This window comes from Perognathus longimembris, unplaced genomic scaffold, assembly GCF_023159225.1.
Source record: "Perognathus longimembris pacificus isolate PPM17 unplaced genomic scaffold, ASM2315922v1 HiC_scaffold_4976, whole genome shotgun sequence".
Taxonomy (NCBI): Eukaryota; Metazoa; Chordata; class Mammalia; order Rodentia; family Heteromyidae; genus Perognathus; species Perognathus longimembris.
Window position 1 is genome coordinate 6,172 of NW_025960352.1, and position 27,945 is coordinate 34,116.

The window sequence follows — 27,945 nt, forward strand, 5'->3', positions numbered from 1 at the left end:
GAGGCAGTGGTGGCGGTGGAGGGACGCGGTGCGCAGGCGCAGTGAGAGGTGAAGGTGCTGGCGGTGGAGGGAGACGGTGCGCAGGCGCGGTGAGCAGTGGCGGTGGGGGGAAGGTGCGCAGGCGCGGTGAGCAGTGGCGGTGGAGGGAGAAGGTGCGCAGGCGTGGTGAGCAGTGGCGGTGGAGGGAGACCTTGCGCAGGCGCGGTGAGCAGCGGCGGTGGACCAAGTGCCCGGATCCCCGACGACACTCGACGAGGGGCAGGGGCGGGAAGGGCGTGCGAGGGGGGGGGGGGCCCGGCTCGGCCATGAGGAGGGCGCTCCGGTGCTGCTGGGGGGGCGCCGGGCAGCCGGAGGGCGCGGGCTCCCCGTGCAGCCTCGCCCGCTACAAAGCCATCACCAAGTGGCACCGGGCGGCCAGCGCGGGCGATGCGGCCCGAGTGCGGAAGCTGCTGGTCCGGGGGAAGGCGGACGTGAACGCCGCGGACAGGCATGGCCGGTGAGGACCCGGGGCGAGGGGGCGGGGCAGGGGGCGCAGGGGGCCTGGCTGGGCGGGAGCAGGGGTCCCAGGCTGCCCTCTTCATGAGAAGCCACTGCACGTGTAGACAGCAGCCCGTCCCTGTCCTCACCCTCCCTCCTCGTCCTTCAACTCGTGGAAAGCCAGCGCCCCACGTCCAGCGGGTGTGGCATCTGCCCCGCATGGACAGCCGCCGCCCACGGCCTGAGGACGCCCACACCACAGCAAGGCCCCTGGGTGGAGCCGATCTCCTCCACCTGGGAGCCCCAAGCAGGGCCGGGTGGGGGCGGAGCGGGGGCGGGGCACAGAGGGGCGGGGGCGGGGCCTGGCGGGGCGGAGCCGATACCCCCCCACCAAGGGCTCCTACCGATAGCTGGGCGGGGTCCCGGCACACATCCCAACCCCACTCGCAGCCCCGCGCCCTGGCGAGGCACACACTCGCAAGAGGGAATGTCATGGCCAAGGCCTTGTGCCCTGGCTGCACTCGAGGCCTCGGGGGGTGACAGGCTCGGCCCTGCAGGGCGTCGGTGGGGTTCTCCCGGGCCCCCTCTCGGGTCAGGGGCTGCCCCTCCCAGGGCTCTGCGCTTCAGCCTGATCAGCCCAGCAGCCCCAACGAGGCCCCGCTAAGCCAGACGCCCAGCACTGGCGGGGGTGTCGCCCGGCTGCACCCCCAGGCCCTTGGCACTCGCGACACTCTATAGTTACAGGAACACATGGTTTCATCACTAGTAGGACAGATGGAAAGCCAGCGTGCGTTACAACCCTTTCAGCAAAGAATCCATGTTGGGAGAAGTGGGTGAGGCTGCGGCTTCGGAGCGCGCTCTGCCATGTCCTGAGAGGCCTTTGCACCCTCACAGGACGGCTCTGCATTTTGCCTGTGCCTATGGCCACCCAAAAGTGGTGGCTCTCCTTCTGAGAAGGGGTTGTGACATCGATGCTGTTGATAGTGATTGCAACACAGCTCTGATGAAGGTAACTAGGACCCAACCATTGCCACCTGAGAGGGACTTGGTTGACCCGCTTACCATACCAATACATGAATGACGGGGAATCTTCCTCATTGAACCAGAACTAACTAGCAAACCACGTGTGACCTGACCACTCACTTTCTGACGCTATCCCAACAGGCTACCCAGTGCCAACAAGAGGACTGTGTGTGTATTCTGCTGGAACATGGTGCTGATCCAAACAGGAAAGATGCCTGTGGCAAAACTGCCCTCCAGCAGGCCGTTTCTATGGGGAACATAAGGATAGCTGCTAAACTGGTGGCATTTGGGGCCCACGTGGACAACATCAGAAAGGTATATATCACCCCAATTTACTTTGAAGTGCTTGAAATACAATTATCATTACTTTGCACGTACACATCTCTATCTATCTATATAGACATTTCCACCATGGTAGAAATACACACACACATGCACAAACACATATGCACAAACACTTAAGCAAACTGCACTTTATATAAACCAATGGATATCGATATATTATTTTGTATAAACATATATATATATATATTCCATATACATGTAGAAAGATTTACAGATCATTTTGGCAACTCTGTCCAGACTATTTCCCAGGGAGGCTTTGGTAACTGCCCCACACTTTACAGATGCAAAAGGGTGGAGGCGTGAGGAACCAACAGTTAGAGAGGCAACCCTTTCAATAGTTTGTTCTTAGAAGACCTAGGAAAATATTCCTCCACTTAACTGGAGTTACTGAATACAGATGGACTATATAGTAATGAGCACAGGAAAATTCCATAAAGCAGAGTGGTCATGAGGTATTTTAAATTTCCTATGTAGGCCAGAACTTACAGGTTTCTTTTATAATGAAAGTATCATGCCCAGTAGCAGTCAGGCTATCTGTAAGCCCTGAAACTTTTTTTTTCGAATTTTTATTATAAAACTGATGTACAGAGAGGTTACAGTTTCATACTTTAGGCATTGGATACATTTCTTGTACTGTTTGTTACCTTGTCCCTCATACCCCCTCCCCTTCCCCCTTTGCCCCCTGAGGTGTTCAGTTCACTCACCCATGGGAGCTAGGGAGACTTTCCTAGATGAGGGGGCCAGAGAGTCACAAAGGTGATGTTACTAGATCTTTACTCTCTGTATTGAGTGCTTACCCACACTGGCTCTTTTATTGAATTTGCCAGTTCTCTTGGGAAATAGAACCTAAGGTAAATATAAATATTTTTTATTGTTTCATAGGATATCCTGTTAGAAATTAGCAATGCTGCCAAGGAAGATGAACAGCGCATGAGCAACACATCATTAAAGCGTGAAGAAAATGAAGGCGAAGTTGATGAGATGGAAAAGTATGCCTAGTTGATCAGTTTTTCATGACTTTGGTTGTATTCTAGATGAGAAACAATCACTCAATTCAGAAATACTAAGTAGGAAAAATATTAAATCATAAAACCTACCAAGTGAGCTTCAGGGTTAAAAGCTTTTATTTAAGCTGGGCATAATGGCTTTAATCTAAAACTCTAGATAATTAATTGAGAGGGAAGGTTTAGGAGGATTGCAGTTTCAGCAAGAGGGAGACACTATTCAAACAGGAAAGAAAGCAAAAGGGCCTGGGGTCAGGACTCAAGCAGTAGAAGGCACCATAGCAAGACCCAGACCCTGTGGTCAAGGACTTTTGAGTGAGTGTGTGTGTGTGTGTTCTACAAGGGCCTGGTAGCTGCCCGCGAGTTTTTTGTTCAAGGCTAGCATTCTCCCATTTGAACCACAACTCCCCCTCTGGATTTTGGTGCTTAGTTAGGGAGAGTCTCAGACATTTCTTCCCAAGCTGGCTACAAATCCTGATCCTGATCTCCATCTCCTGAGTAGCTAGGATTACTGATGTGAGTCACTCAGAGTGCCAAATCAAGTTTGAATACTTCAAATAAAAGCATTTATGAAAATTACAGCATAGAGTTTACACTGTTTGGGAGGATTCATAATGCCCTCAGTATGCACTGATGCTTTGTATTCTTAAAGGAAGCTCAAGTCATTTGTATAATTCATATTTGTAGTTTACTTATAGGGCTCACAATGAAATTCTTAATTACACAAAATTTTCATCATAATACTGTCTTATGTTCCCTTTACAAATGCAAAATGAAGCATAAACAGAAACTCCAGAAGCCTTTTTGTGTGTTAGAGATCACTCCTTTCTTTACAAATATTAATAATATATCATCACAAGCTGGTTAGCAATTGTTTCTATGTACTCTGTTCGGTTGTTTTCCTCTTGTATTTCTAGTGTTCCTTAATGTTGTTGATTTCTAATGTGATCTAATGAGTTTTTATTTTAACGGACATGAGAGTGAGAAAGAAAAGAGAGTTTTCCTTCAGTGAATACAAGTTATTGTTGGGTGTTACATAAAGGAAAGACAGGCTTTATATTCACACAAATAAGTTATTTTAGTTCATACATTTCATACTTGCTGTATCAATCACCTTGGAAATACTATCTATATTTCCTCATTTCCTAAAGTGGTTAGCATATGTTTATCATTTATTGGAAAGTTGCACATGTAGAATGAATTTTATGTCCTAGAAGTAGCTCACCAGATTACCTACTTACAGAAAATACAATAACCTAATTCTCATTACATTACTTTCAAAACTGATAGTGATTTGAGCAGCCAAGAGATTGTATTCATTTTACTTTTAGCTTACTATGTATTACAATATATTTTATCAGACTCTGAGGAAATGAAGAACATTTCCATTTGAAATAGTTCTCTACCTCAGAGAATGACTCAGTATTGTTAATACCTTCAAAAATGTTTTCACTAGAATTACTACCACAAAATTTGTTGTGGGAGAAATTTTTCTGTTTTGACATTAGTGAGAATGCACAAACATGAATAGTTGAGTTTTCGAATACTTACATTGGTTAATCTGTGTAAATCTTCAAATATACACAGATAGGAAATATATTGATAATGTATAGCTCATTATCTATTGGAGAAATTATATTCACTTAAAATTTTGAGTGTGAAGATAAATTGTTATCATAGTAAAAGGCAAACGATTTATACAATCTGAAGAGAAACCAGGCTATGAAATTACTATTTTAGAGTAGCCCTTAATCTTACTGTAAACTATGCATCTCAAAATATTGTCAGGATTCTGCCTAAGCAAGGTATTGACATCTCTTCTAGAGATGCTATTGGATGGACTGAACTATCCAAATCAATTTTTGCTGTGGCTGCACTAATTAAGACCGCAAAACAATGCCCCTTATGGTCTCCTTGAGGGTTAAAACAGATAATTTTCCCATGCTATTTACATCTGCTGCTGTTTCCTTCTCCAGCTCAGTTTTGGATGGCCGAGTTAGTGACTTCAGCTGGCAGATATCATGCAAAAGGCTAGCACAGCAGGACATAGCAATGGTGTGGGATTCTTCATCTCAGTCCTTGCTTTCTAGTGGTACTGGGACTGACGCAAGAGTTCTGCACATATGAGGAACATATTCTGGTACTGATTTATAGTCTCTCCAGCTCCTTTAGCATCTTTATTCTTAGAGATCTGTGCAGTGTCTACTTTACTCAATGTATAACCTCGCCCTATGCATGGGTGCAAGCAGTGCCACATCTTTGATAGTAGTGACCTGCTTTTTCTGCTTGAACAAAGCCAAGTGAGCAGAAAACCATCCATTAATCTCTTAGATTTTTAGATCACAACTTTCTTGAATTTCTTAAGAACTTTAGGAGTTCTTTAAGCCCATAGGAGATAATATCCTTTCCCAATCAGATGGGATGTGAGCAGACCAGTGGAATTCTTTGTTTCTGTTGCTTGTATTACAATCCAATAATGAACATCTTATGTTGTCTCATTGTCCTTCCTAAAATCTCTCAATTCTCCTTGCATTATACACGGAAAGTGTACAAAGTTTTCTACACATCATATGTGCTTGATCTTATGCAATGTCACATCGATATCTGACAAGAGAGCTCACAAAGTGACCTTTCCCTTTATTAATCAAAATGTTAAGATGATCGTACTTATTCACAGGAAATGCCGAGGACAAGAGGAAAGCAACAAAGAAGAAGCTAGTGCATCTCATGCAAATGTTCCAGAAGAAGACCAAGGGAACCACAAACTCCACATGAAAACACAACTTGAAGCAGATATGAAGCCACCTGATAGGGAATTGAATGGTTCAAAGGTAAACATGAGTGAGGTAATTAATCTTCCATAATGCTGTCACGTTTCTAACTTTATTAATAGCAGGACTAACTACGTGTGGTGATGCACTAAGTGTGGACAAGGAAGAGCCTGGTGTACTCCTGAAACTAGGAAATCTCAATGTACCTTCAGAATCCTAGGGGGAAACATAACGTGTAGGAGATTGGCTCTGCAGAGAACTTATCCAAACCTGGTAGTGGCCCTTGAGGCTACTGTATACAAGAAGTGAACTTGAAGGAGGATGGAAATGTATAACTGATCAAGTTGAAGGGGCCGTGCTGAATGTGATCATTAGTTGAACTAGTCACCTTCGTTGAAGCCTTCATACTTCAATAACTCCCAGAAATCCGATAAAGACAAACAGAATGTTGGTAGCCCCAAGCAATTTCTCTGGCGTACTCCCCTCTGCTAACTCATTAAACCAAACTGCGATGGCCAAGTGCCCGGATGGCAGCCCATGCGAAACTCCCTCTTCTCCTGGGCCGCAAGGACCCCAGAGGAGATTGATCCTCTTCTGACTCTGTCCTGGGAGGAATTCCTCTCTCCACCTTCCGGGGAGATGGGGAGGGCACAGAAAAGCCCAATATTCTTTCCAAAACCACTTGAGGCTCTCCAGCCTCTCCCCTCAGGTCCCTGCCCCTCCCTTGTTGCTGGCCATGCAGTCCTCCTTTGTGCCCTTTTGGGCTTTGTTTTTCACAAGGCTGCGTTTGCGGGCACCAGGGCAGGTTGTTTAATTACCTGCTGACTTCTGGGTTCCATTCCTGATGCTGTATCAGGCCCCTCTCTGTCTCTTCCTGCCTTCCTCTCCTAACTGTCCTTCTTCCCCTCTGGATTCTGCTGTTGGCTTTGGGGTTCAGGACCAGGTTCTCCATCAATAAAAAGATAAAGTTGGCTCTTTTTAGTTCACATCCTCCCCACCTCCTCAGAAAATAATCATCTTACAAAATTTCCTGATTACTCTTCCATGTAGTGGTCATGAATGGATACAGTGGCCTTTCATTTGGTGTATCACAATTCTCAGTTTGCGAAAGACTGCCATACAATCATCTCAAGAAATGTATTTAGGAGGATTCTTAGTTGACCAGAATATGTGACTTAACTGGAATTTTGTGCAAAAGTAGAGAAAAGCTAAACTGATTCCTGTGATAGATTCTTTGACACTTAAAGCCCCTTAAGATAAGTGGAGCTCTCATTACTGAAATGTGATTTCTAAGAGGTGGCAGATAGTTTATAATTTTGAATGGAATTGCATCTTAAATTGAACAATAGTCCCTACTCTAGCTCTCCCTAGGGAATGTAAAGAGTTGTCAGTAAGCGATTGTCCCTGTACCTCCAAGGCATGAAAGAAATTCACTCAGTAGATAAGAAATGAGAATGCAATGTCTCTTGTTTGCTGCTGTTGTTCTCTAGAAGAATTATTCCGCACACTGACTAACAGAAAAATGAAAAATTTTCACATCCACATCGCCTCTAAGGTCCCAACTTTTCAAATACTTTAGATGTACCAGGCATGGATATTTGAGGATTTTCTCAAGACTCAGATACTGCTCCTAGACATAAGGGACACAGGATTGATACATGTCCATATATGTCACTCAGGAACTCAAAACTTCAGAGCAGATCATATGTTGCTCTCTTGATCCTTTTATTTCCATCCATATAAGCCTAATTTTCCTTTGCTATGCTTTGGTTTTTCATCTCTTAGAACATAAAAGAAATATTACTGGCCTTGTCTCTGGGCTTCCAGAAAGACACCCTTTTCCTTCCAACCTACAGTCTTTCACTCCCATTTAAACAGTCTTGAGAAACATGTTGGCATTGTCTTTTGCTAAATAGAAGCTGACCCTCTGAGAATTTCAAGTTTCCTGTGGATACTCAGGTCATCCACCAAGAGTCAGGGAGAAGCAGAGTTTTCTGAATCTACATGTTAGCCAATTCCATTGTTAAATGACTTCAACTCTGGTAGCCCATCCATTGTTCTGATATGTTGACACAGATCAGACATCATCAGCCTGGAAGTGCTAAGCACCAAAAGTCAGATAGAGTTGGATAATCCAATGTGAATTTTTTTTTTCTGCTACTGAGCTTATGAGGCAAGTTCCTTTAACTTTGTCCTGTTTGATTGTTTCACATTTCCACCACTTGAGAAATGGCTCCAGTGTACTGATCATTTTGGCAACTGTGTACAGATTATTTCCCAGGGAGGATTTGGTAACTGCCCCACACTTTACAGATGCAAAAGGGTGGAGGCATGAGGAGCCAACAGTTAGAGAGGCAACCCTTTCAATAGTTTGTTCTTAGAAGACTTAGGAAAATATTCCTTCACTTAACTGGAGTAACTGAATACAGATGGACTATATAGTAATGAGCACAGGAAAATTCCATAAAGCAGAGTGGTCATGAGGTATTTTAAATTTCCTATGTAGGCCAGAACTTACAGGTTTCTTTTATAATGAAAGTATCATGCCCAGTAGCAGTCAGGCTATTTGTAAGCCCTGAAACTTTTTTTTTTCGAATTTTTATTATAAAACTGATGTACAGAGAGGTTACAGTTTCATACGTTAGGCATTGGATACATTTCTTGTACTGTTTGTTACCTTGTCCCTCATACCCCCTCCCCTTCCCCCTTTGCCCCCTGAGGTGTTCAGTTCACTTACACCAAACAGTTTTGCAAGTATTGCTTTTGTTGTTGTTTCTCTTATTTTACACTTAGTCTCTCAATTTTGGCATTGCCTTTCAATTTCCTAATTCTAGTACCAGTATACATGGTTTCCAGTACACTCAGATAAGATTACAGAGATAGTGTAGCTACAATCACAAGAGGGTGATACAAAAACATCATCAATAGTAGAAACTACAGATACACATAGGATGTTGAAAGTAGTTACAACTGGGATATAACAATCATTTCCATAAAATGGAGTTCATTTCACTTAGCATCATCTTATGTGATCATAAGGGTATAGCTATTGGGGTCTTGTGATCCTCTGCTGTAAGCCCTGAAACTTAATAGGAACTACACGACAAATGCTCTGAAGCAACTGAAGTTTGAGGGGGCAGTAAATTTCTAGGGAATTTTCACAGTGTACCAGGGTTCATGTGGACCTCACCCATGGGAGGCTAGGGAGGCTTTCCTAGAGGAGGGGGCCAGAGAGTCACAAAGATGATGTTACTAGATCTTTCCTCTCTGTATTGAGTGCTTACCCACACAGGATTTTGCATTGAATTTTCCTGTTCTCTTAGGAAATGTAACGTAAGGTAAATATAAATATTTATTATTGTTTCATAGGATGAAGCCTTGGCAATTACCACTCCTGAAAAGGAATGTGAACACCAGAAGACAGAAGCAACATTAAAGAATGAAGAAAATGAAGGCAAAGATGATGAGATGGAAAAGTATGGCTATTTGATCAGTTTTTCATGACCTTGCGTGTATTCTAGATGGGAAACAATCACTCAATTCAGAAATGCTAAGTAGGGAAAATACTAAATCATACAACCTACCAAGTGACCTGCAGGGTTAAAAGCTTTTATTTAAGCTGGGCATAATGGCTTTAAACTAAAACCCTAGCTAATTAATTGAGAGGGAAGGTTTAGGAGGATTGCAGTTTCAGCAAGAGGGAGACACTATTCAAACAGGAAAGAAAGCAAAAGGGCCTGAGGTCAGGACTCAAGCAGTAGAAGGCGCCATAGCAAGACCCAGACCCTGTGGTCAAGGATTCTTGAGTGTGTGTGTGTGTGTGTGTGTGTGTGTGTGTGTGTGTGTGTGTGTGTCCTACAAGGGCCTGGTAGCTGCCCGCGAGTTTTTTGTTCAAGGCTAGCATTCTCCCATTTGAGCCACAACTGCCCCTCTGGATTTTGGTGCTTAGTTAGGGAGAGTCTCAGACATCTCTGCCCAAGCTGTCTACAAATTGTGATCCTGATCTCCGTCTCCTGAGTAGCTAGGATTACAGATGTGAGATACTAAGTGTGCCAAATCAAGTTTGAATACTTCAAATAAAAGCATTTATGAAAATTACAGCATAGAGTTTACACTGTTTGGGAGGATTCATAATGCCCTCAGTATGCACTGATGCTTTGTATTCTTAAAGGAAGCTCAAGTCATTTGTATAATTCATATTTGTAGTTTACTTATAGGGCTCACAATGAAATTCTTAACAATTACACAAAATTTTATCATTGGTACTGTCTTGTGTTTTCTTTACAAATGCAAAGTGAAGCATAAACAGAAACTCCAGAAGCATATTTTGTTTTAGAGATTACTTCTTTCTTTACTAATATTAGTAATATAGCATCACAAGCTGGTTAGTAACTGTTTCTATGTACTCCATTCAATTGTTTTTCTCTTCTATTTCTAATGTTCCTTAATGTTGTTGATTTCTAATGTGATCTAATGAGTTTTTATTTTAACGGACATGAGAGTGAGAAATAAGGGAGAGTTTTCCTTCAGTGAATACAGGTTATTGTTGGGTGTTACAGAAAGGAAAGACAGGCTTTATATCCACACAAATAAGTTATTTTAGTTCATAGATTTCATACTTACTGTATCAATCACCTTGGAAATACTATTTATATTTCCTCATTTCCAAAAAGTGGTTAGTATACGTTTATCAGTTATTGGAAAGTTGCACATGTAGAATGAATTTTATGTCCTAGAAGTAGCTCACCGATTACCTTCTTACAGAAACTACTATAACCTAATTCTCATTACATTACTTTCAAAACTAATGATAGTGATTGGAGCAGCCAAGAGATTGTATTCATTTTACTTTTAGCTTACTATGTATTACAATATATTTTATCAGACTCTGAGGAAATGAAGAACATTTCCATTTCAAATAGTTTTCTACCTCAAAGAATTACCTCAGTATTGAAATTACCTTCAAAAAGGTTTTCATTAGAATTACTACCACATCATTTGTTGTGGGCGAAGTTTCTCTGTTTTGACATTAGTGAGAATGCACAAACATAAATGGCTGAGCTTTGGAATACTTACATTGTTTAATCTGTGGAAATCTTCAAATATACACAGATAGGAAATATTATATTGATAATGTATAGCTCATTATCTATTGGAGAAATTATATTCACTTAAAATTTTGAGTGTGAAGATAAATTGTTATCATAGTAAAAGGCAAACGATTTATACAGTCTGAAGAGAAACCAGGCTATGAAATTACTACTTTAGTAGCCCTTAATCTTACTGTAAACTGTGCATCTCAAAATATTGTCAGGATTCTGCCTAAGTAAGGTATTGACATCTCTTCTAGAGATACTATTGGATGGACTGAACTATCAAAATCAATTTTTGCTGTGGCTGCACTAATTAAGACCACATGATAATGCCCCTTATGGTCTCCTTGAGGGTTAAAACACATAATTTTCCCATGCTATTTACATCTTCTGCTGTTTCCTTCTCCAGCTCAGTTTTGGATGGCCGAGTTAGTGACTTCAGCTGGCAGATATCATGCAAAAGGCTAGCACAGCAGGACATAGCAATGGTGTGGAATTCTTCATCTCAGTCCTTGCTTTCTAGTGGTACTGGGACTGACGCAAGAGTTCTGCACGTATGAGGAACATGTTCTGGTATTGATTTATAGTCTCTCCAGCTCATTCAGCATCTTTATTCTTAGAGATCTGTGCAGTGTCTACTCAATGTATAACCTCTCCCTATGCATGGGTTGCAAGCAGTACCACATCTTTGATAGTAGTGACCTGCTTTTTCTGCTTGAACAAAGCCAAGTGAGCAGAAAACCATCCATTAATCTCTTAGATTTTTAGATCACAACTTTCTTGAATTTCTTAAGAACTTTAGGAATTCTTTAAGCCCAAAGGAGATAATATCCTTTCCCATTCAGATGGGATGTGAGCAGACCAGTGGAATTCTTCGTGTCTGTTGCTTGTATTACAGTCCAGTAATGAACATTTTATGTTGTCTCATTGTCCTTCCTAAGATCTCTCAATTCTCCTTGCAGTATATGCACAATGTAACCAAATTTTTCTATACCTCATATGTGTTTCATCTTATGCAATGTCACATCGATATCTGACAAGAGGGCTCACGAAGTGACCTTTCCCTTTATTATCAAAATGTTAAGATGATCCCACTTATTGACAGGAAATGCCTAGAACAAGAGGAAAGCAACAAAGAAGAAGCTACTGCATCTCATGAAAATGTTCCAGAAGAAGAGCATACTAACAAACTCCACGTGAAAACACAACTTGAAGCAGATATGACGCCACATGATATGGAACTGAATGTTTCAAAGGTAAACGTGAGTGAGGTAAATTAATCTTCCATAATGTGTCACATTCCTAACTTTATTAATAGCAGGATGAACTAAGTGTGCTGATGTACTACGTGTGGTCAATGAAGAGCCTAGAGCACTCCTGAAACTAGAAAATTCCATACAGCCAATGTAACTTCAAAGGGAAAGGATTTGGATAATGTAGAGAAGAGTTGAGCTTGGAGGTGAAACAGGTAGTAGGAAAGGTACAATTGCACTCAGAGCAGGGCAGCTCCAAGGAATGGGTGTTTTTCTAATCTCCAAATCACTTATAGAACAAGAACATAATGGGAAAAGTGTTTCCAAAAATTGTCCTTACAAGACAGTATGTTGTGAACTAGGAATTGTGGAGGAGGGAAGGTGGGAGAAAAATGAGGGTTGAGGCTACAAGTTTGGCAAGAAATGCACTCACTACCTTATGTATGTAACTGTACTCCCTCTGCATATCACTTGAATGATAAAAAGTAAAAATAAGTATAAAAATTGTTCTTACTAAATACAATTGAATTAACTGAGAATACATTGAACTGTTGAATCCACTTTTCTGTCATAACTTTGTAAAACTTACCCCAAATATTCTATCTCAAGGGACTTGCTTTCTTCCTAAGTCTGTGGTTTGGGAGACACTTGCTAAGGAAACTTGTACTCATGCCGTTCCTTGTGGTTCTCGTGAGACTGCTTGAGAACTGCATGGTACGAGTCCACTGGAGGGTTTCCTCCCCCATGTCTGTTTATCTGGAGTGCTGCTGGCCTCTGGGTAGACTTCCTTTGTGTGTGCATTTCCTCACAGGGGTGGTGGCTCCTAAGGGCAAGAAGTCGGCTACGGAATGCCTTTCTCTCTGTGTCTCTCGCTTCCTTTCTCTCTCTCTCTTCTACTGAAACTCACATGGAGCCACTTTGACCACATGTATCCCTTATGTTGGTGTTCCAGGTTGTCCTCCACGCTATGTGTTCATGGAAGCAATCTATAGACTGTGCTCCAGAACAAGGACATGCTAACTTCTACCCGCAATCATTTTATTTTCACCCCACTTAGAATTCTTGCCACTACTCATCACTCAGAGTTTTTCATTTGCAATCACAACACGCCTCGGTGTAAGCGCAAGATGCTCTGTCACTTTGACGCTTAGCCCCTTCCCACGTGAATGAGACACCAAACATGCTGTTACATTTCTAGAAACACTGCCATTTCATAGAGAAAGTGGATATACTAATCTGTGGCACTTACAGAATAATTTAAGATATAAAAATTGTGAGATAATTTAAAGTTTACTACAATTTATCTATCGTCATTCTATTTGTTATATACAAGCCAAGCTGGGTTGTGAAAAAATCTTTGTTTTTTGTAAGGTTTAACTTTGAGGGACTGTTTTGTCAAACTGTTTCTCAAAGTTTTGCGTTATTTTTCAGTAGGAAAGATATGGCACCAAACATAAAAAATCCAATTAAGCATAACAGAACCAATCCCAACAAATACGAAACTTCTTCCAACAGCCAAGGGCAACAGGCATGGATGAATAGCCTATTTTCCTTAGCTTTGGACACTGAACCACAACAACAGCACCATAGAAAATTACTATGTACGGGGTTGAGAATATGCCTAGTGGTAGAGTGCTTGCCTCGTATACATGAATCCCTGGGTTCGATTCCTCAGCACCACAGATATAGACAAACACAGAAGCAGCTCTGTGGCTCAAGAGGTAGATTGCTAGCCTTTAGCCAAAAGAAGCCAGGGTCAGTGCTCAGGCCCCGAGTTAAGACAAGGACATTAAGACAAGGAAGACAGAACCATGAGAAAGAAAAATTGCGGTAACGGAAACGTGCTTATAGTTTAGAAGCTAAAATGTGATCGGTAGCACATTTACTTATCAATTCATTTTGTGCTCCCTACCAGCACAAACATAACTGACAGGTTGAGAATTTCTACTTCATATTTATTGTGGATTTCTGTACTACTTGTTTACATGGAACAATACTTCTCCCTATGTGGAATTCTACAGTAACATTACTAAAGTGTTCACAATTTGAAATTTAATCAACAACAATGAGATTAGCCCATTTCTCTACCCTGTGTATCAGCTGGGGTGACTTGACCCTGACAACTGGCTTATTCCTTCACATGTCTGAAGGGAAAATCAGGTTTCTACTACAGCCAGTGGGGTGAATCAACATTACTTTGAAATTGGTTGTTTTTCTGAGTTCTTCAAGGGACTCCATTCTAAGAATCTGGCTATTTATAACTTGTTTTGTGTTATACAGTTGCCACGGGAATTCCTTCTTTACCTACCTACACTTATGTATCACGCAGGATGAAAATGTGCACATCCAATCCTCCAAATACGAACAGCTGGAAAAGGAAATGCGTGTCCTCACAGAGGAGTTACAGCTCATGAGAAGCAAATATGAGTCACAGACAGAAGAAATTGCAAAGCTGACTCATAAACTATACAGCATAAAACTTCAGACAAAGAAATACAAAGAAATCTCTAAGGTAGAACAGTACAAAACCTTTGTGACCCCTTACATGTACTGTTTATGTTACAAAAGTCTATTAATACAGCACTTTATTTCACTTCTTTTTGATGAAATGTTTTAAAATAAAACAACTACATAATAACCTAAAGTTTTATTTGAAATTTACCTTTTCTCATTTCCTAAAATATACACAGGCTGTGTTGTTTTGTGATGAAATCTTACATTTTTTCTTTGAGAGGTTTAACTATAAATGGGCCACTTGGTTGAGATATATCCCAAAGTGGGCTTTTGCTTTCTTGATAGAATAGATAGAGCACCACACATGAAGCATACAATCAAACATAAGGGAAATGTCCAAGTCAGTTCTAAACAGTGTTAACATTCTACCGATGGCATGATCACCAGGTAGTTGGCCTTGTTTTCCTGGTTTGGGATGACCAAGAACACAAACAGCACCACAGAAAAGTCATATCCCAGCAGAGCCTGGAGTTCCGCAAAGGACTAGCCAAATGGGTGCAAGTGTGGAAGCTCCATTTGCACAATGGATGGCTCCAATGTGGCATTTTGGGATCCTAGTTGCTTCTCTCCAAAGTCTCTTAGTTAACAAGATCCCTACAGCTTCAGAAAAGAAAAGGATTCGCTTAAAGGGATAGTTAGGTTTGAGACAGATGAAGTACAATAGGAGGGGTGACATTGGTCACAATTTTTGTACTTATAAATTGATAGCCTGAATTGAAGCCCCCTTGTACAAATACATAAAGAATATTTTTTTTAATGAAGGGGAAAAGTCACATTAAATGAGGCTGTGAATTGTGGTTTTGATTCATTACACTTGTAATGGTTAGCATAGTTATTTTTATACTAGTTATCTATTCCTTTTCCTCTACATACTGGCTTTAAGATATCTGGCAGATTATGGGTTTCTATTCATGTTTATTGTGCATTCCCGTCCCATTTGTTTACCTAGAACACTCCACCTCTTAATGTGGAGTTTCAGTGCAACATTAACGTGTTTACATTTGGAATTGAATCAGTAGTGAAATCAGACCATTTCTCTACACTCTGCATTGTATGGGATGACTGTGTCACCAAAAGCCTTGCTCTACATGTCTGGGTGACAGCAGCCATTGAAGGAATCCACATGTGGGCTTCTTCACAGTGTAGTGTACTGGTGAGATTCTGAAGGCAAACTTCCCAATGAGAGGAAGTTTTCTTGCTGTTTCTAAACTTTTTCTAATTTAATGTTTGAAATAAAACAGTAAATTCATCACATTCTGTTCACTAGAGAGCATTCTCAAAGGCTAGGTCCTATTCAGATAAAGTAAAATTATAGGAGGAATGCCCCCATATATATATATATATATATATATATATATATATATATATATATACACATGTATAAATATGTGTATATGTGTATATATATGTAGAGAGAGAGAGAGAGAGAGACAAGCTTGAGAATCATCTCACCAATCAAACCCTATTGCAAAGGAAATCACTTCTTCACAACTTAGTGCTCTTGAAACGGTACAATTATTTACTTGTTTGGCTTAGAATTCTCCCTGCTTTGTGGCAAGAATCAGACAATTACAAAATCATGTAATTGAATCCAGTCCATTTTGTTCAAAACTGAACTTCTTACTGGGACACGTCATACATAGTTACTTACCAAAAGTCATCATTTTCTGGCATGAAATTCAGATTTACATTAAAAACACTTGAAGATTAGAAAACAGCTTATAATTTTAGACAGCATATATTGCACTCTTTAAGTAGAATTGGAATTCTAAGGTTGGAATTAGAGTCATTCTATAAAGAAAAAAACAAGAAAACTAGGAGACCGAAGTGCAAGACCAAGCACAAGTGTTTTATGAGAAAGCTGATCGATGGAGGGAATGTACTTTAACCTTGTAGTCATTTGAAATGGGTTGACTTTCTGCGTAATTCAGGGGAGCATATTCTAAGTATCTTACTATACTCATGATTGATCTGTGTAAGCTTGTCTTTCTTTACCAACCTGTGCTGATGATCATGCAGGTTTCTGCTGCCTCAGAGAATCTGCACATTGGCAAATGTGAACAGCTGGAAGAAGAAAATAAATTCCTCAAAGAGCAGTTACAGTCCCTGCAAAGCAAAAAGGATTCACTGGCTGAGGAGAATACAAAGTTGAAGGAAGACCAAAAACATCTTACTGAGAGTTGCAAGTGTATCATAGCTATGACAGAACAGTACAGAATATTCCTCACACAAAAAACGGAAAGCGAAATAAGTGAACAAGAAGAAAAAGTGTCCAACTTTATACAGGTGAATATATTTATTTCTAATATGTTTAAACGTTTATTGGAAGGTATATTTTGGACTTACACATTGTTTCATGTACCTTATTAGAAGTAAATTATATAATGTTTCTATCTTACATATTACATCATATTCTATATATTCTACATTATTCCCACATTGTAAGTACATTTATATTCAATAATATCCTTTTTATTAAAAATTACTTCATGGGCTAGGGATATGGCCTAGTGGCAAGAGCTCTTCCCTGGTATACATGAAGCCCTTGGTTCGATTCCCCAGCACCACATATACAGAAAATGGCCAGAAGAGGCGCTGTGGCTCAAGTGGGAGAGTGCTAGCCTTGAGCAAAAAGGAAGCCAGGGACAGTGCTCAGGCCCTGAGTTCAACGCCCTGGACTGGCTAAAAATAAAAAAAAATTACTTCATGTTTGAAATCTAGTTGCCATAAAATTAAATTCTTAGAAAACAATAATTCATACAGATTATAACATGCAAGCCAGGCACCTGTGGCTCACACCTGTAACTAATAGTAGCTACTCGTGAGACTGAGATCTGAGGACTGCAGTTCAAATCCAGCCAAGACAGGAAAGTCTATTGAGACTCCTCTCCAGTTAACCTCCAGAAAACCATAAGTGAAGCTGCGGCTCAAAGTGGTCGAGTAGTACCCTGAGTAGAAAAATTCAGGGACAATGCTCAGACACTGAGATCAAGCTCCACAATGGACAACCGTAAAAAATAAAACAAATTGGAACATGCTCATAGACTTTCATTAAGGTCAGGTTTTCATTCTCAAATTTTGATTGGTCTTGTTCTATTTTATTAACTTTTATCCATACTATTGTACACATGCAGTAGTACTTACTTAATGTCATCCCCAAGAGAAAACTGCACTTAGGTATTTAGTATTTAGATTAAATGCAGTGGATAATGATGAGAAGTACTGTAAATTCAAGCACCGGCTTTCCCATATTTCATAGTGTTCTACACCACGGAGGCCAAGCTATGTGGAGGGAATATAGAAACTTGTTCAAGAAATATTGATTGAACAATGACTCTTTTCAATTTTCTTTAGGAGCAAACCAGAGCTCGAGCATATCAAGACTCTGTTTGGACATCGACAGTGCAAGCACAACAATCTAAAATCTCCCAGCTATCAAGTAAACTCCTGGAGTAAGTTTAGAGTCACAGAAAATAAACAAAACTTATTAAGTAGACTGTAAAACATAGTGTTATGCCTAGATTTCCGGTCCCCAAAGACCACCAAGGAGCCGATACCGATGCAAACGCACAACAGTCTTTATTGCAAGCTGGAGCCTGGACTCTCAACCATCACCTACACAGCGGATCTGGATTGAGAGTCCCGACCCTCAGATAGGCAGGGTTTGTACTGTGATTACAACAGGGGCAGGATATTTCCAACTTGGCAGATACTTGATTGGATGGTATTTAGCAAGCACATCTTGTCCTATTTCTACTAGCTCTCTACCCTATCAGTTAACCTATTTTGGCTTTGATAATGGGAACTGGCCTTGATATCAGGAACTGACAGTAGGTGGTCACATAGCACTGATACAGTGGGTTAGTGCAGGGGGTAGAGCAAGTCACAAATGGGTTAAGCAAGCCGTTTACAGAAGCAGAATTTTGCAGTCAGGCTGACCTTGTACCAACTTTATTTAAACAATTGCCACCTTGTTTTCCCATTACCACTAAGCAAGCTTTAGCGGGCTAAAACAATCCAGTACTCAATCATAAGTAAACCAACCCAACAGTTTCCGTGGCATTTCTACTCTTATTATGGTTATTTCGATAGTCTATGACTATGATCGTTTTTGACTGTCCATTACCATGGTTGCTACCTAGGTAGAGAGGGGAACAAGGGCTCCCTGTATTTTTAAGTGTCAAACGATAAAATAGTCTCATGGGTGGGGGTGCAGCCCACTAGCATGGAGTGATCCCCTGGGTTTAGAAGCTGTTATAATTTTAGCAGTAAAGCTTATATTTAGTCACGCGGGTTCTCGGGTCAGCCCTTACATTCCCTCCTCTTCTACTGCTTACTGGGGGGTCAGTCATGGCCTCATTAGCCTACATTTTTCTGGCTTTCTTGTCCAAGGGCTGATACTGAGACCTCAGCACTCTTAGCTATACCGCACTGACACGATCTCTTACAAATGCAGTGAGCCTGTTAAGAGTACAAAGACCAGTAGAGACCACAGACTTCTTGTCAAATGGTATTTCCACGTTTGGGTCAGCGACCTTACATTACATATCTAAAACCAAACAACTACTAAACATGAAAAGGTCTACAATAGACCTATCAGAGGATCACCATAGCTCCACAGCTTTGTACACATCATATAAGAACAGGATAAGCAAAAACAACCCCAAGAGAAGGACACAGGTCGAGTCTATTGTTGATGTTACCTTTGAAGTTTTAGGTGAATTTCCTTTGGCGTACCCTATGTGGTTACTTTGTATGATTTTAGTACACTGGGTATGGTGTGTATATATGCCTACCTGATCTAGGGAAGAGAAAGAAAAACGAGGGTGTAAGATATCACAAGAAATGGACTCACTGGCCTTGTCAATAAAAATTAATTTATTGACACATTAATAACATTTAATTTAAAAAAAGAACACAAGGATCAACCATTAAGATGACTATTATCAACCTCAAAGGTCCTGCTACCGAGGTTTTTAACAATGTCAGCCAAAGGGACCCGTTACACAAAGACTCATACCATCCCATGCTTTCCTGGTGTATCTCTGCTCATTCCCGTATGGTTAACCCCAAAACAGCCTTACTCTCCCAAAGAAACCTGTCCTGTTTGGGAGGACCACTTCTGCCAGGGAGTTGGTCAGCGTCTCAGTAGATGCATGCATTCACCGATGTCCAAACCCTCTTGAGCGGTGAGGAGTTGATGGATGGCTCCAATGGCTGTCAGGCTGTACTTGATCTGAACCCCAATGGGATGGGAGGGGGTGGGGCAGCCACAGGCAGCAGTGGCTCCCAGTGGCTCCCACAGAATGTCACACCTCCTGCTGGACTGCTGCTACTTTCTGCTTAGCCTGGTTCAAGAAGCTTACCCTAAGGCCTGGCTAGTGAACCCCCTAATATAGTCCTGGTTGCCTTTCAGCAAATTCTGGTTGGACAATTTAGCTACTGCTTCACAACCAAGCCTGGGGCCTAAGGGAGGAGGTGTGGGAACATTCCTTCATAGGGTGTGATGCCCATACAGGATGGTGGAGGAGGGCCGTCCAGTTTTCACCAGTCTCAAGGGCTAATTTGGTTAAGCTCTCTTTTCCTCTCTACCTGACTTGAACTTTGGGGGTGAGAGGCACAATGTAATTTCCGAATAATCCCCAATGACTTACCTAATAGCTGCCTTACCTAAGTGAGGAAAGAGGGGCCATTGTCTGAGCCTGTGGCTACCGGGAGTCCAAACCTGGGAATTATCTCCTCTAGAAGCTTCTTCTCTACTCTCTGTGCTGTTTCCCACTTGGTTAGGAAAGCTTCCATCCATCCTGAAACAGTGACTCGAAAAGCTAGCAGGTACCTCCCTCCGTTCCTCTTGCCGTCTTTCTCTTGGCGGCTACTCCGCCAGCCCCATTTGTGGTCTGGCATGGCACGCTCCTGCTGCTAATATTCCTTCTAATGCCTGGAGCTGCCTGTCCCACAAATGCTACATGAATCGCTTTGTCAATTTTCCTCAGCCTCTAGGTCTATGGAAGCAGAAGGATGGTAAGCACAAGCAGCCTTTGAAGGCTGCCGGAGACTCACCCACGGCCTGTCTAACTTGCCCACCTTAGACAAACTGATTGCGCGCTTTCCGGTGGCCTGGAGCCCCCCAGAAGAGCCTGGTAATAAACCTTTGGCCACTCCCTCCCTGCCAGGAATTCAGTGGGGAAGAGGATTTCTAGTGCCTGAGGCTTCTTTGAGAAGGGAGGGTAGAAGTGGGAGTAGAGCAGAGGGGGAAGGGGGCTCCCTACCTTATCCTGCCTCATTTTTAAAGGGAGCTGATGGGCGAAGACCGTTCCTCTTCTGTAACTTCTTCAGGCCTGCTCAGGAGCGTTGACCTTACCTAGCCAGGAACCTATAACTTTAGTCTACTTTACTGAGAGGCTGCAGGATTAGATGTCCAGTTTACAAGCTTTCCTCCAAACTGGAAATCACATTCAACTTTTAACTTCTAACAACTTTATAGACTTTTGGGGCTACAGCAGTGTCACCTTTTAACATTTCAGTTTGCAAAAGTGTTTTCCTGACTGGCTGGGGAAACAGATCTCTGATAACCTAACAATGCCTAAATTACCTTAGTAGGCATCACGTAGGTCTCGATAAGGACACGATCTCAGGTCCACAAGCTTCCTTCCTGAACAGATGTGCGAGCTCAGAATTCTCACTGCCGGTCAGGGCTTTGAGCAGATGCAGGGGGTTGGGATTTTAAGCTATCCCTTCACTAGACAATCTTAGCTTTACTACCCACTATCACAGAGGACTGGCAAGTTCCTCCAGGACCTCCTGGCTCTGATGAACTTTTGAAGGGCTAAGCACACATGACTCTAGGATCTGACACCCTCTCTGCCATCCAAGCAGTGGCTTGCTGCCTCTGGATGCTCCATCTCTTTTGTCCCAGCAGTGACTTTTCCATGCTGAGGTCAATGCACCTTTGACATTTCTCTTGATCCGGCGCTGGACTTGGACTCAGGACCTGAGTGCTGTCCCTCAGCTCTTCAGTTCAAGGCTAGCACCCTACCACTTTAAGCTCCACACAACTCTGTTCCCAGCACTCTGCTGGCTCAATACAGATGAAGATTCTCACAGGGACCTTTCTCTGCCTGGGCTGGCTTTGAACCACAGTTTTCAGATCAATGAATCTCACAAAAGTCCCCTTTACTCCAATTAAAGCAACAGGATGGTCCACACAGAAGCAGTTTTTAAGCATCATCTTACCTGGAACTTAGTAAGGGCCAAAGTTACATTTGATAAACTTGTAAGAATCATCTGTCCTTGACTGTAGTTCTACATGGAAACATAAAACCTGCAAGGCAAATTGGAATAGCAAATTAAACAATCATTTTGGCAGCCTAAATTATTTCTTTTGTCCAATTGCAAAGAAACATTTAGGACAACTTTATTTTCCAATCTCATATCTAGAAATCCATTTTTGATCTCTAAACTCTTTTACTAACCTCTGCTTTAATATTGACACTTTAGCTTTCAGTTGTATTTGAAGAACTCTGAAATCTAGAGGCACTGGTCACAGTCCGTTCCCTCAGGGTGGCTGCTTTAAAGGGGTCATTTGTTTCCTTGCGGTCTGCGTTACTGCCTAGAACACCTCTGAACTCAAATGACAGTTTTCCCTCCATGCAAGAATTACACATTCCAGAATTACAAACAAGAATCCAGACTTAGTATCTTTGTCCCCTTTTTTAGGATACATCCAAATTGCAACATAGCCTAGAAGGCAAATTACATTGTCCAGATAAACTTTGAACTGTCTTCTGAAAATTTTTTTTTAATGTTTGAAACCTCCCAAGGGGCAGTTTTAGACTTAAATAGCATCATCACAGCACCTATTTTACCATCAGGATGTTATGTCCACCTGTAAGGAAAAGATACGGGACAAGGAAAAGCCTCCATTTGCCCATCCTACTCCTTGGGGCTTGGAGAATTGCCTCTGTGGCAGCTTACTCTTTTCCACCATGTGTGGACTCCCCCCAGGGCCTGGCCCACCCCATGGACTGGCTAAGCTGCCCCTTTGCCACATCACCCCTCACTCCTGAGGATAGGCTCACAGGCCTGGCCTAAGTGTTTCTGCCTTTTTTTCCATCTCTACCTGAGAAACCCAAGCAATTTTTTAACAGGGATAAACATTAATATCCAAATTTCTGACATTTAGCCCTGAATATTAACAGGAGAGGAAAATAAATTTCACATTTCCAATGTCTTTTGCTAAAGAAAATAACTTGATTACAGGTTAAATAGCCATATGCATTAAGAGACCAGACTTAAAACTGCAAATTAAAGAATCCTTAGATACCTTTTAACTGTTTGTATTAAACTATGCACTAATCCTTTAAAACATTTGGTAAGGCCCGAACTTGATGACCTTTGAACTTAAACTCACCTATTTTTACACTATACTGACAGTTTTCATCTGGAACATGTTCACACTCACATGCACACACATACACATGCAAAAGATCTTAAAGTGAGCAAAATAAATGTCGGCCATACTTTTTCCAGTGGCAAGCGGTATTTATGCCAATCTTACTCTTGCAATAACCATCCAAGATTTAAGACAAAACTTTTAACAAATGATTTTAGGAATCTGCGGTCTCATTTACCAGAGCTTTCTAGTTTTAGCAAGACATTTTAGTGCACTAAATACTTTTCTGCTGAGGAAAACTGGTTGGGGGTTCCCTGGGCTAAGACTCAGCCCACCCAGTACTTGACTCTAGTCTGAGCCCAGTTTTGACTAGAGCATTGTACAGATCAATTGGCCTTTAAATACCTTCAGTTGGAAGAAAATGGCTACTTGAAGCTGATCTCTCTTCCCCTCGGTCCTCCAGACTTGGGGGGACCTGGGGAGGCTGTTTGGAACTCTATACCAGCAGAGACCAGGTGTCTCTTGGAAACTGTTCCTGAGGAGGTAAAAAGGGCATTAACTAGGAAGGGAATTTTCCAGCAAACCTGCCAGACCAGGATGTAGAACAAAAGGTGATTGGTTTCCCTTTTTTTACTTCTATACTCAAGTCATGTCCCTGGCTTTTCATGTCCTTGAAAGTGTCTGTCAGAAGAGAAAGGGAGTCGTCTAAGTCTGTCCCATTTTATGTGAGTTTCAGAAAAGTAGATACAAACAGCCAGAAGCAAACACCAAAGAGACGCACAAAAGGCACAAAGCAGATTTTCAGTGAACAAATTCCTTCGGCCACGAGGAGGAAGAAGTGAATAGGGATTGTTGGCCTTAGGCAGCTGCCCCTTAGGAGCAACCCCTTTTCGTTCCTACTGACTATACTAAGTGAGGAGGGGACTTTGTTCCCCACTAAGGAGGGGGCCTGGAACGTCTAACAAGACCCCCGGTGGACCACCCACCTACACGTCTGCTTAAGTCTTATGACAACCTTACAGAATATTAGTTACTGGTTATTAAGGACGCTACAACAGACAAGACAAACAAGTGTCACACTCTGGTTCGAGGGTCCTGGGATCTTGGGGTTCTGGGAAGAGTCCTCCAAGCTGTTATGCCTAACATTTCCGGTCCCCAAGGACCACCAAGGAGCCCATACCGATGCAAAACACAAGAGTCCTTATTGCAAGCTGGAGCCTGGACTCTCAACCGTCACCAAGCTGATCTGGATTGAGAGTCCCGACCCTCAGATAGGCAGGGTTATTACTGTGATTACAACAGGGGCAGGATATTTCTAACTTGGCAGTTACTTGATTGGATGGTATTTAGCGAGCTAGTCTTGTCCTACTTCTATTGGCTCTCTACCCTATCAGTTAACCTATTTTGGCTTTGATAATGGGAACTGGCCTTCATATCAGGTCAAGTAGCACTGATACAGGGTGTTAGTGCAGGGGGTAGAGCAAGTCACAGTTGGGTTAAGCAAGCCGCTTACAGAAGCAGAATTTTGCAGTCAGGCTGACCCATTACCAACTTTATTTTAACAATTGCCACCATGTTTTCCCTTTACCACTAAGCAAGCTTCAGCGGGCTAAAACAATCCAGTACTCAGTCATAAGTAAACTAACCCAACAGTTTCCATGGCATTTCTACTGTTAGTATGGTTATTTCTATAGTCTATGACTAGGATGGTTTTTTTTTTTTTGGCCAGTCCTGGGCCTTGGACTCAGGGCCTGAGCACTGTCCCTGGCTTCTTCCCGCTCAAGGCTAGCACTCTGCCACTTGAGCCACAGCGCCACTTCTGGCCGTTTTCTGTATATGTGGTGCTGGGGAATCGAACCCAGGGCCTCGTGTATCCGAGGCAGGCGCTCTTGCCACTAGGCCATATCCGGTTTTTGACTGTCCATTACCAAGGTTGCTACTTAGGTACAGAGGGGAACAAGGGCTGTATTTTTAAGTGTCAAACGATAAAATAGTCTCCTGGGTGGGGGTGCAGCCCTCTAGCATGGAGTCATCCCCAGGGTTTAGAAGCTGTTATAATTTTAGCAGTAAAACTTATATTAGGTCACGCGGGTTCTGAGGTCAGCCCTTACAATAGTTTTGATATGACAGACTCATGAGATTACTAGGAGGAGGAACCTAACTGAACAAACTAACTCTGGAAAATATTATGAATACATTAATTTTCTCCTAACTTATTAGAATAGAACAGTTTCTCCTCTTGGTTTACTTTGGGGCTTTATTGGTTGCTGCTCTGTTAGTCTTCCTATTCTAAGTGGCCTTCCCCCTTCGTTTTCAAATAAGTCATTGTCTTTCTAATTAGCACAGTTGTTTGTATCCAATTACTTGTCAGTATTCCTTCAACAGAAAATTACAAGCTCACTTGTGTTTTTTGGGACATTTCACCATCCGTGCAAAGATGTAGCACTTCTGCTGAAGGCACTGTCTATCTGTCTTCCCTGACTGTGATATTTGAATTCACAACTGAGAGTGCCCGGAGACAAAGTGCCCTTCAAAGTTATACAGGGAAAGACTGGGAATTTCAATTCTCAACAGTGTAAAAGGAATTCCTTGCTTTGTTTCTGTGAGGGGGGAGACGTCTTTGACGACAGAATTGGATACTGTGTGCCAATTGCCAAAAGGCTACTTTAGTTCTTTTTATCACCGGCTCTGCGATCTTCTCCATTGGAATTGCTGCTTTGTATTCCTCTAGCCAAAGTTTGATATCTTAAGGACGATAAACACAGTGCAAACAAGCACTTGCAAATATCTCAGTTGCATATTTATAATCTCTGACCTGCTTTACTGAATGCCAATAATCTAAGTTTATTATTCGTAGTTTAAACACCTACTTAAGGAGAATCATACGTTGTTTCACTGAACTTATGCATGATAAATTGTCTGCTATAACCACATACGATAATACAGAGATGATTTTACATAGATAGTAATACTTACATGAAGAATCCTCTAAGTAGAGCCCTACCAGAGGGCAGCAGTGACAACTGTGAAGCCAGACATCCCTGACAATCACTTGTCTCCTCCCAACAGTGTTGGAATTAACTTGCCAAGAATGAGTGTGTGTGTGTGTGTGTGTGTGTGTGTGTGTGTGTGTGATTATTTAGAATAAAGTTACAATTTTACATGTTATACAGTTGGCATTCTTTAACCAATGTGTATTTCAAGATACTGTTTCAGGGAACTTAAGCTTGGTCTTAAGACTAATTTTAAAAATTAGTCTTTGCACATTTTTTGTTAAAGCCATAAGTCCTTTGGGTCCAACTCAGGGAAAGATGGATTCCTGGATGTTTGCCTTTTGCAGATATGAAAGAAAGATTAAGAGACTGGAGGATGAAAATTGTAAGCTTCATCTAAGACTTCATCTGTGTCAATCATCGTCTGAAACTTTTACTACCAGTAATATCTTAAACAACCCTACTGAAAGAAATTCTCAGAGTTTTCTGGGACCTCAGACGCATTTTTCAGCAAGAGAAGACTATGCAGTTTTGAGCCCAAGACTAAGATCTGCATTTGAGAAGGTGGACGCCTTCCTGAGAGAACTTTAGGTTAGTTACAGTATCTTTTGCATTTTGGATTTCAGGCTTCGGATACATTCTGTCTTTGATTTGATGAATTATTGAGAAGTACAGTTGACATATTTGTGCCATACAAATATGACAAAATCTGTTTTACAAAGCAGCACAAGTCAACAAATGTGTCCCATTTCAAGTGATGTTCATTTGCTAATAATTCGATTTGATACACGTATTTAAACTGAAAATGTTTCAACTATCTTTAAAAAGTATTATTAAATGAGATATTATAGAATAAATGTGACTTTCTATAAAGAAAGTTATCATGTGTTACCATATCATACCAGAACAAGAAAAGTAAGTTACACACACACACACACACACACACACACACACACACACACAGAGTTTTCTGTTCTTGGTGCATTAAAAAAGTTTTGGAGGCAATACTTGAAAAATAAAGTTGACTACAACTAAAACAAGCTTTAAATTAAAATGTTATTTGAAAAGCCCCGTTCATTATAGGAATTATTTGTTTTGCTATCATCGTCTTACTGTGTCCTTGCCTAATAGAATAGCCTAACATATGGATTAAGATTGGTATGTGAATTTCTTAACAACAGTTTGCTATAGAACAATCAGTTCCTTGACTAAAGTAACTCTATGAATATTATCTGAATATGTGTTTTTTCTTTAATCACATGCATATATCTAAATACATAAATCATTGTTCTACATTCACTTACTCATCCATTAACTTACGTAGCAATTTGCTTCTTTAGACAGCATCTCACTAGCGAGACCAGATGTTTAGGATGAAATATCCCTTCATGCTCGGCCTTGTCAGTGCTATGATAGCAGGCTGCTACGCCAAGTGCCTTACGTTTACTCAGATGGTAGTTTGAGCCAAATTTTGAAGAAAAAAAAATGCCTAAGTTACATACCTATGCGAGAATTCTAAAGTGATCTGTTCCTGCCACTGCCATCTGATCATGTGTTTATGAGACACTTAACGTTTCTGTTTTCTTTTTCCATTTCCCATATCGTGGCTACCTAGGTCTGGCCATTTTGGAGGACAAATTATAGTTGTAAGATCAGATGTAAGTATTTCCCCAAAAATATAATTTGGTAAGTTATTTTAAGTCAATAGTGCAAACTTTATTATTTCTATAAAATGTACCCACTCATCTGCTTTGTGCTATTAATTTCATTTTTACCTGAAAAGAAGCTCCATTAGGTCTTTTCTTTTTTGCTGGTCCTGAGGCTTTGATTCAGGGCCTGAGCGTTGGATGCAAGCTTTGTGCTCAAGGCTAGAGGTACAGCAACTCCGGCTCTCACTCTCCAGCATCCTTGATGATGAATAGGAGACAAGAACCACACAGGGACTTTGCTCCCTTGGCTGCCTTTGAACCTCAGGCCTCAGCTCTCAGCCTCCTGAGTAGCTCGCATCCCAGGCAGAAACTACCTGGACACTGTGTTCTCTTTGTTCTCGGTTGCTGTCCTGTTCTGGAAGGAGTATAAA

The 27,945-nt window shown here is 41.6% G+C and overlaps 1 protein-coding gene across 1 annotated transcript; it reads left to right on the plus strand.

Annotated features, from left to right (window-relative positions):
* Positions 1 to 305: 305 nt before the first annotated feature.
* LOC125344975 (ankyrin repeat domain-containing protein 26-like) lies at positions 306 to 27,652 on the plus strand. Its single transcript, XM_048337242.1, has 12 exons — positions 306 to 496; positions 1,372 to 1,486; positions 1,642 to 1,815; positions 2,728 to 2,834; positions 5,527 to 5,695; positions 8,990 to 9,096; positions 11,819 to 11,984; positions 14,296 to 14,478; positions 16,500 to 16,766; positions 17,835 to 17,932; positions 26,213 to 26,456; positions 27,481 to 27,652. Exons 1-11 carry the CDS (start codon positions 306 to 308, stop codon positions 26,454 to 26,456), a joined length of 1,821 nt encoding a protein of 606 aa, XP_048193199.1. The 3' UTR covers positions 27,481 to 27,652.
* The last annotated feature ends 293 nt before the right edge of the window (positions 27,653 to 27,945 follow it).